General features: G+C 41.1%; 1 protein-coding gene across 1 annotated transcript; it reads left to right on the top strand.

Moving 5' to 3' along the window:
* Window positions 1-3,886: 3,886 nt before the first annotated feature.
* Window positions 3,887-17,187, top strand: lhx5 (LIM homeobox 5). Its single transcript, XM_071901431.1, has 5 exons — window positions 3,887-4,059; window positions 6,179-6,402; window positions 7,586-7,863; window positions 11,194-11,359; window positions 16,832-17,187. The coding sequence occupies exons 1-5, from the start codon at window positions 3,887-3,889 to the stop codon at window positions 17,185-17,187; spliced, it is 1,197 nt and encodes a 398-aa protein (XP_071757532.1).
* Window positions 17,188-17,470: the final 283 nt, after the last annotated feature.

Genomic DNA, 17,470 nt, shown 5'->3' with positions numbered 1-17,470 from the left:
TATATTTCCATCCATCCCTTTTCCTTCATGTCTTCATTTTACCTCTAATTTACACTCTAACATTCTCATGCATGGCCAACATTAAAAGAAAATGCCAAAGTTACCGCCTTACCTCACCATAGAAAGCAGTTTTTATTGATCTATTTATTTTAATGTTCTGAAATTAAATTGTTAGAAACATTCACCTTTTTTATTTTATCCTTCTGAACACGTAGATTCTTTAAGAGCTGGTGCAGAAGGACGGGATCCAGGGCCATGAAGGGGGCCAGGGCTGTTGGCCACTGCTTGCAAAGCTTGCATTCCTCCTTTTACTCCCTGTGCATTACAGAGAAGAAAAGAAAGGTGAGAGTAGAGAGACCAAGAGAATGAGAGAGAGAGAGAGAGAGAGAGAGAGAGAGAGAGAGAGAGAGAGAGAGAGAGAGAGATGCATAGCTACATAGATATTTCATGAAGGCCTCTTGGTGAAGAAAGGGGACTGATGCTCAAACCACTTCAGAAGTTGGTCCTTGAAAATATGTGTGTTGTGTTTGTCTGTGTGCGCGTGTGTAGGCCGCTGTGGTATTCCAACAAAGCTCCTATCCGCTAAATAAGTATTTTAAGTAATTTACAAAACACTTCGTCAAAATGATTGATCGTATGATTCAAAATCCTTTATGAAGCCCCCAGTCTGTAAGTTTTACCTGGCTTGAAGGCTTTCTGATTTCCATTTGATGTGCTGAATAACAATCCATCCTTCAGCGCTTTAACTTGTGTGAAGGCTTCTCTGATATGCTGTGGGATTTTGTGAAGAGACAAAGGAGATGTGATTTCGCCACAGAGCCTGAATGGGCTGCAACTTAAAATGAATTCCACTCAGGTCATTGGGTTTCACTCCAGGATGTTTAAGATTCAAAGGATTTCTAATGTTTTTATTGGGAAATGTTTTTTCCTGCCATGTTGTTCCAATAACTCATAGGTTGTTTAAAAAAAAAAACAACAACCCCACAGACCTGCTATTCTCCATCGGTGGAGTGACATGACCATTTGCCCATGGTGTGACACCCATGCTGAAGGTTAGTGATGTCATATGCCTATACTAATGGATGAAGAATGAAGGAAATGCATCCAAACTTTTACAAGCATAGCAACAATACAATTCTTGTATTATTATTCCAGACATTATTTAACAAAACTATTTGACATTATCTAAATTAACTGGACAAAGTCAAAATGAACAGCAATTTGTTTGTACATTATTATGATGGTCTCATATCTTGATATGCCAATTTTTTTTTAATTGCTCCATCTGAGAAATTCTGCTAGCCTTATGAAAATATGAAAAGAGTCTATTCACTAGGTAGTGGGGGGTAAACCCACCTAAACCCAGCTTACACTCCCTTTAAATTTTCAGGAATAAGGCATGCCCAGCTTTTCAGACTGACACAAATCTTTAGAACCACAACACATTGTAGATAGTAACTGGCATCAAATGGATGTAAGTTGTACTGTCTTTTAAGGGAAAAAGAATACATAAATGTTTTCTTTCTCTAAACATATAAATTTATTTTTGTTTGTATAGGTGGTTGTGATCCTTTATGATGACGCAGACTGAAGGTCATAGTTTACCCGCTTTTATTTCGCACTACATCAAGGTGTCCATTCACACGGTGTCTGCAGAATAGAGTATATGCCAAGTAATGCGCTATTCCTACAGAAAAGAAGATGCCTGTGCTGTCCTTGGTGCTTCCTGCTTTTAGTACCCTGGACAGTTCCCTCTTTTTTTTTCTTTTTTTTTTTCTCTCTCAGGTGAGGATCTCGCTGTTTGGGTGGCTTGGTTGTGCACATGATAGCAGGAAGGGAAACGCAAACAGGGCTTTTCTTCTTTGGCACAATGCAATGTGGCTAAACTCAAACAAGAGGTGGTTCACGCAATCGCCTCACATGCTCTTTTTCCCACCGCGGGCTTTTTGTCCGCCCCTCCAAAAATTCCCCCTTGTTTAGTCTTGGTTGACAGGCTGCGGGGCGCTGTGGTAGGAACTACAGTAAGTAAGAGAGGGGAAATCAATCAGACTTTCTGTAATAGTTTCTACACTATCATACACAAATCGTAGGGGCTTTGAAAGAAGAGTCAAATACAAGACTCACTAAGTAAAATAAATAGCAAACCTGCAATTACTGTGGAATTAGGATCATAAAGGAGGCTAAAAAAAAATGACGCGGGTCCCCTCGGTCGCACTTAACTTTTCTTTTTTATTCAGAAACCCAAGCTACACCAGAAACAGATAGATAGATAGATAGATAGATAGATAGATAGATAGATAGATAATTGAGGCTATGTGATTATAATAAAAAAATTATGACTGCTACTACTACTACTAGGCTACTACTACTACTAATAATAATAATAATAATGATGTGGGTGGTGTAAGAATAATTTAATAATAATGTGTTAATTTAATAATATTAACAATAGGCTACTTTTAAGGAGAAATATGAGCCTTTGTGGTTATCTTGTGTTTCCTTCACCTCTTAAAACGTGTAGCTCTAGTGTTAATCTGCTTCCTTTCTAATACTGTTGTCTTGAACCGCCTAACCGCGTAAAATGAGTCAAAACTCACACCCAAGGTTATTTAAATGAATCACCGTAAACGCTGAAAGAAAAGCGCCGCACCGAGTCTCACCTCTCCACTAACACGAATTAGCGGACTGCATGTTTGCTTTACTGCAACTAACAAAACGAAGCTGTTGGTAAATATTGAAATGTGCTTCGATTGGAGGCCACTCTGTTAAAGCACCGGGTGACCAGGCTCTCCCTATTGATGAGCTCCAGCTAATCCATTGCATTTCCCTGTAAATAGCTTTCTGCATGAGAAAAGGCCCGCGCCCCCCCCCCCCCCCCCCCCCCCCTCTCCACCCTGCACGGGCGCAGTGTAATGCAGGCAGGTTTTGTCATAAGGTTCTGTAGCATTAGTCCTTGTTCAGCTACTCCCTCTCCCATTGCATCTATTCAGGTTCATTTCAATGGCAGCGCCTGTTATACAGATTTCCCATAACCTTCATCTTTTTTTCCTTTTTTTTTTTTTTTGATAGGTCTTCTCTGAGTGCAACTTGAAGGGTCAGGGTCCAATCAAAATGTTTGCAGAGCGGACGGCGGCTATTCGTTTTCCATACTCTACACCTACAGGTTGCGGTTTTCCCCTTCTGCCTCCATGACCCGCCTAAAAGATCCCCAAGATCCATGTTGGCCTCTAGAAACGCTCCGAATCCACGGTCCTAGTCTGGACATCATATGATTCAGGTCCACTCGGAGGCTACAGCTATAAACGTGTAACCATAACAACTGTGTTCTGATTGGCTGGCCGGGCACAGGAATTAACGAGGGCGTCGTCCAATCTGAATGCAGGATGAGCGTCGCGCTTGCAAACCTCATGATAACCCAGGCACAGTGATGCGAAAGTGGCGACGTGAGGTGAGGCGAAGAAAATAACTGGACCCAAAACAAAGTATGACCGAAGGATAAAACAGCAGAAATAAAATAATCGATCAAAGAAGTATTAACATTTCGTTCTGAATATACAGCGTGAGAGAATATGCCTGGTATGCAGTCCGTCAGTGAATACAGCTGGCGCGGCTGAGATCCCTCTTTCTCTCCTCTGGATTGTGGATTGTGACAAGTGCCAGGACAGCGACTAGCAGGACCAGGACTACAATAATTCCCGGGGATTGTCACTCCGCTGCCTTTGACGGGGAGGTTTGTTTGCAATTGTCGCCCGACAGCACATTTGCTCCAGAAATTGTGCACCATCCCGGAGCCAAGACGTTGTTCCGCGTAGACCCGGGTTGCCCCAGTCCGAGCAGCGGAGTCCGCGTGGGAAGGTCGGCACTCGGCGTCCTCCAGGCCGGAGACATGATGGTCCACTGTGCCGGGTGCGAACGGCCCATCCTGGACCGGTTCCTCCTCAACGTGCTGGACAGAGCCTGGCACGCAAAGTGCGTCCAGTGCTGTGACTGCAACTGCAACCTCACCGAGAAGTGCTTCTCCAGGGACGGCAAGCTCTATTGCAAAATTGACTTTTTCAGGTACAACAGATATATTGCCAAGATTCAGAGCTCGTCCTAATTACGCTGTGATCCTCGTCTACACCACGATTTAGCCTGTGCCATAATGTCACAGTATAAAATAAGGTCAACATTTCTCTGAGTGTCATGCACTTGATTTAAAAAAAAAAATCAATAATAACAATGTGACACTCAAAGCAAAGCCTAGAGATAAAATGTAGGCTATATGCATAATAGTAAACATATCGAATCACTTGGGCTAAAACAGATTGGGCCCTCGTTACCAACGTGCACGCTGATAACATTAAATTCATCTACAGTGGAATAAGTCTAAAGATTGATAGCCCGTTTACTTTAAAACTTTACAACATTTTAAAACGTGTAAACCGTGTTTGCCTGTAGGCCCCATCATAAAATATTGGCCATATCAGAACAGGCTGACGTTTGGCCTGTTGACTGCGCCTCTACAATAACAGACAGGACATCTGAAATTTTATTGTGCTCTGTGTTTTTTTATCCTTTGTACTGATCCAAACAACAGTTTTTTTTATTTTTTTTTATCCATTAGGCTCTTAAGCCGTGCACAATTTCTAAAAAGTGTTTCACTTAATTGAGTGATAAGTGAAGCCCTTGTTTGTCTCCTCGCACTCTCTTAGCATCATTTTCATTTGTATGTGTCAGTTATTTTCCCCCAAATTGTCTAATGACATGTAAGACATAGTATTTAAGCCTTTGTTGGGACAGGCTATTATTGGCCCCGGACGGCCTTGGCCATCATATTACCCCGGTCCCATCAAGCTGCGGATTTAAATGGCCAGCCATTAGCCAGGCGAAACAGTAATCACCCTAATGTGTCCATTTGTTGTGTAAGTAGAGTTCTGCCCTTTCACTGGGGGAGGCTTGGCCATGCATGTGAAAGGGGAGAGTGAAGCGATACCATTGCAAATGGAGAGACAAGCTTACATTAGTGTTAAAACAATGCACGACAAAAAAAAAGGGGTGCTTGCCTTTACCAATGGCTTAAGCACCCCACCCCACCGCCCCACCACCCCCACCTCCAAGGCCGACTCAAATTCCAAGTGGACATGTAGGCCCAATGTAAACACCTCAACATCCCGCAAAACTCCATATTAAACCCCGCATCCTGGTGATAGGCAGTGCCAAATCACTACGAACTGGATAAAAATGTGATGTGGTATTCTGTTACCTCTTTGGGACGGTCAGCACCTCTCCTGTGGCCCTCTGTTGACACTCTACTCTATCCATACTGAGAAATAAAGGGGGAAATTCTGTGAAATGTATTTAGTCTATTTGTGTATCCAACTGATGAGTCTACCCACCCAGTATTTAAGCGGGTGAATATGGATTAAGGGAAGATTTTCACGCTTAGATGTTCCTACTCTGCTTAATCCCATAATATATCCCTGGCTACAATGTGTTGATTGTCACTAATAGGTTTTGCGTGGGGTTATTGTCAGAGCGCCTCCATCAAAATTATGAGGACCTAGCTTTGATTTTCTCCATTTTAAAAAGCAGTGTGACTTGGATTCCCCGCTTCACGATCCCCGTCGCGTTTGCTATGAGAGTTATAGATATGTTTTTATTAGGCCTATTGCGGTAAACATTGTAGGCTATCGTGTTAATGATTAGGCCTTTTGCTTCAGTAGTGAGCATTTTAAGAATGACTGGCAAATATTGTTAGCCTTTTATTTATTAGATTTCACATTATTATTATTATTATTATTATTATTATTATTTGTAGTAGTAGTAGTAGTAGAAGAAGAAGTGGTGGCGATAGTATTATTATTGTTAGAACTAGTAGAATCAGTATCAGTATTATTAGCCTTATAATTCATATTATTCTGAGAACGCCTATTATTAAGTCTGTGCCTTTTATTGTTATTGTTGCTCACATAGGCTATATAATCATATGCCTAAAATATTAGATATTTCTATCAAATAATATGATGTGTATTGGATGTATTCGCTAAGCAAGGCCATGAGTAATTATAATAACAATGTGCGCTGTTTACTCTTTCCATTTCCATTAATACTGAGTGTAGGCCTACAGTATTCAAGCCCGGTTATGTTAAAAATGTCACAACAAATATTTCATTTTTTTAAAATTTTTTTTTTCCAGACGGTTTGGCACAAAATGCGCTGGCTGTCTGCAGGGAATCTCACCAAACGACTTGGTGCGCAAAGCCCGCAGCAAGGTGTTTCATCTGAACTGCTTCACCTGCATGGTGTGTAACAAGCAGCTGTCCACGGGCGAGGAACTGTATGTGATAGACGAAAACAAGTTTGTGTGCAAAGAAGACTATACGAGCTCTGGTGCCATCAAGGAAGTCAACTTGAACTCAGGTAATCCACCGCTAACGCGAATAGGCTGTAGCGGCCAAACCTCCGTCTACCGTGTGTGTGTGTGCGTGTGTGTGTGTGAGCGCGTGTGAGTGTGAGCAATGCATATATTCTAAGTGGTCTAGCCTACTTTATGTCTTAAATAGCCTATATAGATAAGGACAATATCTATAGAATATGATGAAAAAGACCTTGAATACACGTCCTTTTCCCCATTCAGCAGCTTAATGGCATATTAATTTAAATGTCTGTTAAACAAAATTGTTTTGAATCAACAAACTTCGACCATAGGCGGACTGTGAGCCAAAGCCTGACAATATGGCAGACCCGCTTTCATTCATTTATTCCCCTAAATTGGCGAAAGAAAGACAGGATTGAGGATTTTTTTTTTGAACAATTGCAGTAGTCAATGGAGAGCATATCACAACAACCTTGTCAGATGAATGGTTTCAATGTTTACCTCCAAAGGACAATGATAATCTGTTATTGTACGCCAGGCTCCATGGGGACAGGCGCCATAGTGTGGTCTCGCCGCTGTATTATACAATCCCTCTTATATTTTCTATCTGTATTAATTTAAGGGTCCCAAGGACAACAACCCCTCTCCAACCAGGTGTACTGATATTGTTATGCTTGGTTGGTCACGTAAATGTTTACTATTATTTTAAACCTTTATTAAATCATTTTATTCATCGAGGGAAGGCCTAATCTGCAGCTACACTGCAAAATGTCTATCTTAACAAGTCATTTATATTCGCTCAAAATCTTATTTTTCTTGAAATAGATGAAAATTCTGCCAATAGGATGAGATAATTGCACTTGTTTCCAATGTAGTTCCACTTGTTTAAGGAATTATCTCAAAATAAGTGTCAACATTTTGAAACCAGGCAGAATAAAGCAGATCACTACATAAAATGATTGAAAAAAAAATCTGAAACAAAATGATTTTTGTGGAAAACAAGTGAAATCATCTCACCCCATTTGCAGATTTTTTTTTTTAACTTCTTTTAAGAAAAAAAAAAAAGGTTTCAAGACAAACATTATGGCTAGTTAAAGTGGATGTATAGGCTAGTGTTGCAGTGTGTTACTGCCACGCAGGTCCAGGCCTAATTAAACCAGAAAACCCCCTTGACATTCCCGATCGACACCTTCATATGCGTTTTTTTCCCTTCCTTCCATTCCCCAGTGTCGTCGTGTACAGATAGGAGTTTATCGCCAGATCTGCAGGACCCAATACAGGATGACATAAAAGAGACGGACAATTCAACGTCCTCAGATAAGGAAACGAACAATAATGAGAATGAGGAGCAGAACTCGGGGACCAAAAGGCGGGGGCCCCGGACCACCATCAAGGCCAAGCAGCTGGAAACGTTAAAGGCCGCTTTCGTCGCCACACCAAAACCAACCCGACACATCCGAGAGCAACTGGCCCAGGAAACGGGACTAAACATGCGAGTTATCCAGGTAAGATATCAGCCGTCTGTGGTTTATATGGCCCGGCACTGTTGTCTGCTGCACACTGCTGTGGGCTGCAGGAAAAACAAACTGGGCGCGGTGATAAAACACGAGGCTCGACGGACTGAAGGAGGATCTACCAAGACAATGATAAATTAGTGAGGGACGACAGATGATAACTCAGTGGAATTGGGTTTTAATTTTACTGAAAACCACAGACACATTTAATTGAAGACCTCATTATCCATTTGAGAGGGGAGAAATGTCAAAACATGATGTGGTCTATTAGCAGGATATAGGTCTAATTTCGAAGAGTGCACAACTCATGACAAAACTGGGATTTTTTAAAAATTTTTTTAATCATATTTACAGAGATGACTAGACTTGTAAGTCTGACTTTGTAAATAGAAAATAATATTTTTCAAAAGACAAAAAATGTAGGCTATGCCTTTTAAAAGGGATAGTTATTGTTGCCTATAATACTTGGGTCTATACCAGAATTAGCTGAGATGGCAATATAAGATATAGGCATTTGCCTTGTGTATATTTCTATTATTATATCCATATGAAAATAAATAATAATAAAACATAGATGAAGAAGTAGTTGTGTGGCCTAAAAAGACACTTGGCTTTGAATTTCCATATAATATTGGAAACCCATGCTTCCAGTTATTGCTGCACATGAATAATCCACATGAATATTCATGTAGACTTTTGATATGAATTAATGTGTTGCTACTTTTGTTTATTGTAATTCAATGCTGCTTTAAATTACTGGTTTCAAATGGTGCTCAACCCTGTATTTGATATGAAAATGTGTATCCCTGTTATATCTATAGCTGGTGAGAAGTTAATTTATACTATCAAATTCAGATCTAGTAATCCAATTTATCTATGCATGGATATAATAAATATGCATAATACATTTCTTAGGAAAATCATCAATTTTGTGGAGACAACTATTTATTTCAGTAATCATAGGTGTTACACAGCCATTAGCAAATGGTTGGTCTTGTTTTTGCCAAAGGCAAGACTAACTCTAAATAGAAATAAAATACACGTTTTGCACTATAAAGCAAACATACTCTGCTTGGAATCTCTCTCTATTTTTCTCCATCTATTTTTCTAACACATACAAACACACACTCGCACGCACACACACTCACACACACACACACACACACACACACACTCACACATTCACGCACACTCGTGTCTGGGTGCAGACTGTGTCAGGATGATTAGCACCATCTCTGCCAGCTGTGATGTGGCTTTTTGTGCGCTCACTGTAATTATCACTGATTTCACAGATTTACATACCACCCTCCCCTTGCCCACCTCTCTGCTCTTACTCACTTACAGCCCATTCCCTCTCCTTATCAGACCACACCAGGGCCTCCATATAATCTAAAGATAATGGCGTGTTTGTGTGTGTGTCTGTGTGTGCGTCCTGCATCAACAAAGCTCAATCAATCAATCAATCAATCAATCAATCAATCAATCAATCAATCAATCAACCAACCAATCAACCAATCAATCAATCAATCAATCAATCAATCAATTAATCAATGAGTCCATTCACCCATCCATCCATTCATCTATCCATCCATCCATCCATCCATGATCACCCACCATACTTTTTGCTGTGATGCTTGGAGCCAAAATGGAGGCTTTATTTCGTCATCTCACTCCTCATTCGCTGTGTGTTAAATACCATTGCTCTCTACGCGGGGAGCCCTCTGAGCCATGCTGCTTCTCCAGCATGTGTATGTAATCCCTAAGCAACGCTCTCTCGAGGGGAGCGAGAACATTTCCATAAAAATGTACCCTACAGTTAGACGATTGTTCTCAATAAGCAGGTGTCGCCTTTGCTGCCGGAGCACAGAGAGCAGTGCCTAAGTGGTTTTAGGTGTTTTTTGTGTGTGTGTTTTTGTTAATCTGCAGCACAGTGGGATTCTGCCTCTGGTGTAGCCTAGTCGGTGTTAACATACATCATTATGCAGCAGTGATGCAAAGGCAAAACAAGATGTGTTATGTGTTTATAATGCAGAGCAATTCTTCCGTATGTTGTGCCTTTTCACATTTTTAAATCTGCCTTTGTTCCTCTTCAAAGACAGTTTATTCAACATCAGTGACAAGCTCTTTTATATTCTGGTTTGTGTCAACTTCTGGAGACTAGACTTCACATTTGTGCTTGCACTGAGGTGCAGTAGGTTGTGTATTGGTATACATTTATATTGCATTTCTATTAATCTCGTATTTCACACTGGGAAAACATCTCTCCATGACTGAAAAGTGTAGCAAAAAGTGTTTTGCAAAATAGTTTTTCCAAGTTTCCAGGCCAAGATCTTGACACTTGCTCAAGTGTTGCTTATTATATTCTGTCAGAGAAGATACTTAATTTCAAACAGTGTCTCCTTATTCTTTCCTTCAAACCTGACTTGTTATTTGTCATGCCTAGTGTTCTCCAGAGATAGTGTGACAGTTTCTACAAGTAGAAAATGCTCCTGGTGTTACCATTAATTATATTCATTTAATTCTGGTATTGCATTATTTTCATCTTATGTTTGGCTAATTTTAACTGTTTCTGTGAAATTATTTTATTTTCAAACATGATTTAAATGGGGTAGTCATGCTGAGATCGACTGCCATGAAGGCAATACACCAGAAGTTACACAACAATGCAGACGAACACAGGCAAAATCAAAAGATGACAAATGCAGTTCAAAATCCTTACAGAGGCGTCAGGGAAATACAATCCTGATAAGCCAGAAGAAATGATTTTTTTTGTCACTTGTGAGAAATGGTTTGTTAGTTTTTGAATCATAAAACTGCAGGTACCTTTTAAAAGAAATGTCCAGTCATCAACAACAACAAAAACAGCCTCGACTCGGAGCGGAGAATTGGTTTAAAATCTATTCAGGATTGTGATTTCAACACTGACTCTGCAACAATGAGCATGAAATTAAATGTATCTATGGAATTACTAAAATAATCAAGTTTCAAATTGAAATCAGTCATAGTTGATAATTATTCATTCGCTTTTTAATTTGTGAGATGTGCTTCACATTCTTTTTAATGCAAGATGCAATACACTGTCTGACAGCAACGTGGTTTTACACTCTTGGCATGACATAGTGGAAGTTTGACTGAAATGAGTGATTGTCTGAAGAGGGATGAATAGAATAATGTCAATGGAAGCTACATTTGAAAAACACTGCATTTCTCTGAATAAAACACTGAAGGAAAAGGACGCAATTCAAGCTCAACATAAAAACTGTAAAAGGTAAGATCAGCTGGTAACTCAGCGTCTCTCTCTTTCCTTCTGGTTCATTCCAGGTCTGGTTCCAGAACAGAAGATCCAAAGAGCGGCGTATGAAGCAGCTGAGCGCTCTGGGCGCCCGGCGGCACGCCTTCTTCAGGGGGCCGAGGAGGATGAGGCCCCTGGGAGGCAGGCTGGAGGATGCAGATATTTTGGGACCCGGGGCCTATGGCTACTACGGAGGTAAGGAGGCTGACACTGGAAGAAACTATTAGCTTATTGCAACACGTGCAATTCCAAACTCATTTGAATTTAGAGCACTGTCCCGCATGTTGTGGTGTTTTTAACGTTAAATATATATAGGTTCTTTACTGCTTGCAATATTAATGTGGGATATGGAGAGTTATTATGATTTATGATTTAGCAGGCTGCAAGGAGATAATATTGTTGAGATGGTTCTAATATATCTAAGTATGCTGCAGATGTAACCTGAAAAAAGTAGCTTATTTGCATATTTCCCAGCACACACTGAGCACCAAATTATGGTATAAAGGTATGATCTGTAGTTTATTAATCATCTAAATTTGGGTTATAATCATATATGTTCCTAAAGCATTTGACCCTTAGTTGGAAAATAAGCTTTTAGGAGCTTTCTTACCTGATCAAAACTCAAAACACCAGTCTGTTTTACTTCAGCGTTTACAAATGTAAGCAAGTGATTTTGAAGCCTCCAAGTATGTGCAAAACTCCTGCTTTACTGTCACATACTGTCACTCCTTGTATGAAAGGCTCAGTCAAACGTTAGAGTGGAACAAATGTCTTCAATCCAACAAATCATTATGTAAACAAAGCTAGCAGCGGGGCGATAGTATTTCAGCATACTTCAGTTAAGCATTTTAACTCAAAAGACAAAATCCATGACACCATGGCTTTTGTGTGTTGTTTATTTGGTTACTTATTTGTTTCTGAGCCCCTCTGTTCTCCTGTGATGTCACTAAGAGCTGTGTGAAGAGCTTTGCAATGCTCAGTCAGACAGAAAGAGAACTTCCATAATAGTAAACATGCAAACTCTAGAAATAATAAAGGACAGTACCGGCATTTGAGAGATTTGCTTCCATCATTCTAGTTAGGAGATACCTCTTCTCTTGTTTGGTATCTTTTTTCCATTTTTGAGATATTTTGTTGTTATTTTGTACTGACTGAAACAGGCATTAGATTTATCTGAAACTGTACCCAAGACATATTTAAAGATTGCTGCATTTGATGATGATCAAATGCATTTGCATTTGAAATGAAATTTCAAATTTCAGGGGTGTTATTTTCTTTCTGAGAAGTTGCTAATTTGTGCCAAAAAATATAGTTGCTAAGTCTTCAGGCAGATGTTTTTTTTTTTTAAATAACACATCACAGTACATTCATCAAATGTAGTTTCCATGAGTTTTTTTTGATACAGTAAAATATATATTGGAAGTAATGAATAGCAAATATCTCAATTATGGAAAAATAAGTATTCTGAATGATGGTCTGGGATATTAACTCCTATTAACAAAAGAATAACATAGACCTCCACATTATAAATGCTAGTATCATACTATCATACTAGTATTCAATGCTGCTTTATGATCATCGCTGAAGGAATAATGTATCAACTAAAAATAACTGTGCCTACTTACTCATGAAGTCATTTAATTATGGCTGTTGAGTTAGTTTGACTGAGATAATGTAGTGGTGTCTACTGTGCTGCATTCATTCACTGACCAGGACATGTTGAAAAACAATTTTGAGTATTGTCCTGGCACATCAAAACATGCCTTAATAAACTGATGGAATGTTAATTTCACTGAGATTTTCATGTTTGGCTTGTCCTAAAATAGCCGATTCAACAATTATTTGTAACAATAAAATGGAGCAGATTTATAAACATCATCTACTGATTGAGATTAGAATAATTGTTTTGTTGTTACAGACTACTTATATTATCTATATGCATAGTGAATTTCTGATTAAAAGATAATCTTATTTTCTTCTGGCTGTAGTTTTCCTTTCTAAGTATACAGCTAGAGTGCAATTTGAGCTCCAGATAGTTTATAGACAGATTCACATCAATATTCCTTTTCAAAGCCTTGTCAAGACCACTTGGAAATTTCAGCCTTGATCAAAAGAAAAAAAAACCCCCACCCATATAGAGATAGTGTGGTTTTACTGACCCTCTATTGGTCCCCTGGAACAAGAATAAACCATTTCAAGACAACAGCAAGTGGGCACCGGATAGCAACACAGCACCAACACAGCAGCTCAGTATGATTATTATTATTCACAGAATTGGAGAAATAAACCAGATGCACTTGCCATGTATATCAGCAGTTTATTTTTGATGGACAGTTTGAGAACTGTTGTATCTATACAGTGACTGCATATCTACCTGAAGGGCTTGGGCATTGAGGATACAATAAAATGGATCCTTCAAGGGTAGAACGCAGGGAGTGGGAGGGGAAAACGGAGGACAAAACCTTCATCCCTCACTCTCATCTCTCTTGCTTTCTTAGCACACTGCTTTTCACACCCTTTTGTGCTGCGACAGCACAGGGCAGCGTGCTCTCCTTTATTTGAGCTCGCTCCTTCCTTATGTTCCTTTGCCTCAGCTTGGAGAGAGGAATGCCTGTGTGTGGCATGGTGTGTGTGGATGTGTGAGTGTAATTATGGTTTGTAGAGCCCCCCCCCAACACACACACACACACACACACACACACACACACACACATATCACATATGCAGTCCACACCAACACAAGCTTGTTGCTTATTCTCAAGGTCGGCCAAACTAGCAGGGGCCTGTTTGTGAGATCAAATAATTAGCTTGTTTGTGAATGTCATGTCAGCCCTTATTGTTTCTCTTGCTAATTTTCAAAAGATATGTGTAACAGTGTCACTATGTAATGGATTAGCAGCACATAGAATCGCAAAAAAAAAAAATATATATATATATACAGTTTACACAATTACACAATATATTTCTTGATATGTAAATTTGTTAATTCCTGATTCTACCTATTAAGACTGAAATAGGAGTGAGAAGAATATATGGTGGGGATAGAGAAAAGGGATGCTAGTGCAACATCGGTGGCAATGGAGTGAAATCAGCCATTGATCTCAGATGGAAAGGCTTTAATGTAACTCAAGGAGGAGAATTTGGAGGTGAGGGAGATATAAATTTGGGAGGAGAGTATGGAGGTGGTGAGATGCAAAAGAGGTTTCGCAGTTGCTGATAAACCCAAATGGGGAGTGCGGTGATTGGATGTGTGGGGAGTGGATGGCTGGAGATTGGATGGATACTTTGTATAATGTTTTGGCAATATTGTTTCTGATAAACAGTCATGGCAGTAAAGTAATTTAGTTTATTTTCTTGCTGGGGGAAGCAGGTTTGTACCGCTGTGTGAAAAAGTGTATACTGCTTTGGGGAAAGTAGATCAGTTGAATAAATATGAAATAATATCCTTCCTGCCAAACGTTTGTCATGAACTTCAGCTTGTGAATTTGAGATTCCACAGATTGGTGGGAATAGCACGAGGGAATGTAACATCAAGATTGTGCATGCAGTAATTTCGTGCTGGCGCTGAGTTTTACAGAACAGTAAAGATTTGAACTTAGTCATCGTATTAAGGTGTTGGACATCGCACTGTGGTTGTGTCAAAAGGATCATGAGGCAGTTGGGCAGTCAAGCTGGATGTATTGGTGCATGGGTTGGAGATGTCATGTCGCTGGTTGAGCGGAGCAACTCTTAAGGGTTTGGCAGGAGGGACTCGGTGCCACCTGGAAACATCAAACCTAGGTCACAGACCTAAGCTGTACTGACACCTTGCAAGAGGAATGCTGAGTAGGGCAGCGTTGGGTATATTAGATGTCAGCCCACTGTCTAAAACTGAAGTTGTCCTGGAGGGATCTCAAGGTGGCTGGACATTCAGGACTGGATTCATGTGTGCGCTCCTTGGAGATATTAACCGTCAGCCGCGGACCCAAGCTGTGCTGGACAGCTCTCAAGCTGTAGTATGAGGTTCACTCACACCATAAACATTGTGTGGAGAAGTCACCCCCTAGCGTGTTAGAGATAAGTATAAATGAGAATAAGCCTGGAGACGTCAATCCTTGGTTGTGGATTGTGCTGAGACCTCTCAAGGAGAACCAGTGTCAGAGGTTAGCTAGAAAGTTTATGTAAAGCTGAGGTTGTGCTGTAGATTCCTGTGACAGCATTTGGCATTTGGGACTGGAATTTGTCCGCATTACGTGAAGATGCCAGTTTGTACTGGAGCACTCTGAAGGCAATGGCATGAGAAACTAGCTTGGGAATGCAGGGAAGACAGACTTAAGCCATGAATCGAGATTGCCAAAATGTCCCCAAGGAAGGAATTTGTAAGAGTGTGCAAGGGCAGTGAGTGGAGCCATGTGTAATGGCACATGTAGATGCAGCAAGGAAGCTTGTCAAACAGAAGGAGTTTCAAATGTTAATTTTTATATAGGTTAGTAATATCTTAAGAAATAAAATGAGGTCATCGCTTTAGATATCTGCAGGATTTCAGTGAATGTAGGTCGCAAGCATTCAAGGACCTTCTTCCCAGATGTTTGACAATATGCTCATATGGACGTGTGGAACCATAATGTGTTTGGATGTGAAGTGGATGCCAGAGAGGTGTGTTTTGATAGAGGACTGTTGTGCACTGTGATGGTGCTGGAGGTGAGAAAAGGAAAGACAATATTGATATCACTGTAAATGATGGAAAGGGAATGAGGCAAACCTTGTGGAAGGATTTAAAAGACTACAATGATTGACATAACGTTGGGGCGAAGCTATTGATGATGCAACACTGTGACTGGTGGATGAAGCTGCAGCAGCGTCAAAAACGGAGGCTGAAACCATGGCTTAGGAGGCGCACTGCTACTGCAACGCTAGAAGTAGCGTGGAGTCCACCAGTGGACAAAACTGTGGAGAGAGGTCGGGTCGGAGGCTGAAGCCTAACAGGCAGTAGGGGGTATCGTGAAAAGGGAGGAAAGGGAAATGGGAGCAGATGGCGTAATTAAAGGGGGAAAAAAAATAATAGGGATGGCAAATTCAAAGCAGGTGGCCAGGGGAAAGGGAATGCTGGAGTGGATGCTGGGAATGAGGGAGAGAGATCTGCGTGGCACGTTAAGCAGCCACAACCCAGCGAGGAAGAGGGCTGGGCTGGTATCTCCAGTGGGCTGCAAAGCTGCACCAAACATGATGGAGATGCAGGCGATGGGGCTGCAGAGCGCTGGGCCTGGCTGGGCCGAGGGGAGTCTGGAATCTCATTTTGGAATTGCTGGTCGAAAAGCAAGAAGATTCAGCAGGGGAGCCATTGAAGTGCATGCATGGATGCCAGTTGAATGAATGAGGGAGATGAATGCACTGTGCAAAAGACGAGCCATCCGAGGTGGAGAGGTGTGCAGTTGTTTATATACTCGAATGGGGTTGGTTGGAGACTGAATGGTTGGAAATTGGACGTGACCAATTTCACCGCTTGGGTGGGGGTGGGGATCAGGTTTGGAGAGCAGTGCGTAAAACCGCACATTGCTGCGGGGAACTTAGAATAGAGTATGAGAATCTCATCCTGAACTTTGGTCATGAACTCCAAATGTTTTTATGTATATTCATTGTCTTTGATAGAGGCCTAACTGTTTGCATTCTCCTGTATCCCCCCCACAGAATACCAGGGTGACTATTACGGACCAGGGAGTAACTATGACTTCTTCCCCCATGGCCCTCCCTCCTCGCAGGCTCAGTCTCCAGCCGAGTCCCCTTATATCCTGGGCTCTGGCCCCGGAGGCATGGAGGGATCTGTGTCAGGCCACCATCCTTCAGATGACCAAAGGTTCACGGACATGATCTCCCATGCAGAAACCCCCAGTCCTGAGCCGGGCTTACCGAGTTCCCTGCAGCCTGTCCCGGGGGAAGCGTATGGGGGAGGGCCCAGCCCTCCTTTCTCCCTGGCCAGCAACTCCAGCTACAGCGCTCCTATGTCCCACCAAGGCCAGGAGATGGGCGAAACCACTGCCTGGTAAAGGAGGAGGGGCGGGGACTATTCCTGGGCTGAAATTCCATTTCAGTCCAGTCAATTCAGGAGATGAATCGGAAATCCAATTTGTGGAGTGAAAAGTACCATTCAAATTTCTATGGAGGACTTTTTAAAATCATGGACTGGTTTTCAATTATTTTAGTGAATTGACGGACATGAGATGGAATCAAGTTTATGGAGGAGACACACAGAGGAAAGGGGTGGAGAATGGGATAGCTTGCTGGAAAAAGATAAAGTAATATTTGCTACCCCATATACACTCCAAAACA

The sequence above is a fragment of the Centroberyx gerrardi genome, chromosome 2 (genome assembly GCF_048128805.1).
Source record: "Centroberyx gerrardi isolate f3 chromosome 2, fCenGer3.hap1.cur.20231027, whole genome shotgun sequence".
NCBI classification, from domain to species: domain Eukaryota; kingdom Metazoa; phylum Chordata; class Actinopteri; order Beryciformes; family Berycidae; genus Centroberyx; species Centroberyx gerrardi.
This window is presented reverse-complemented; position numbering and strand designations above follow the sequence as displayed.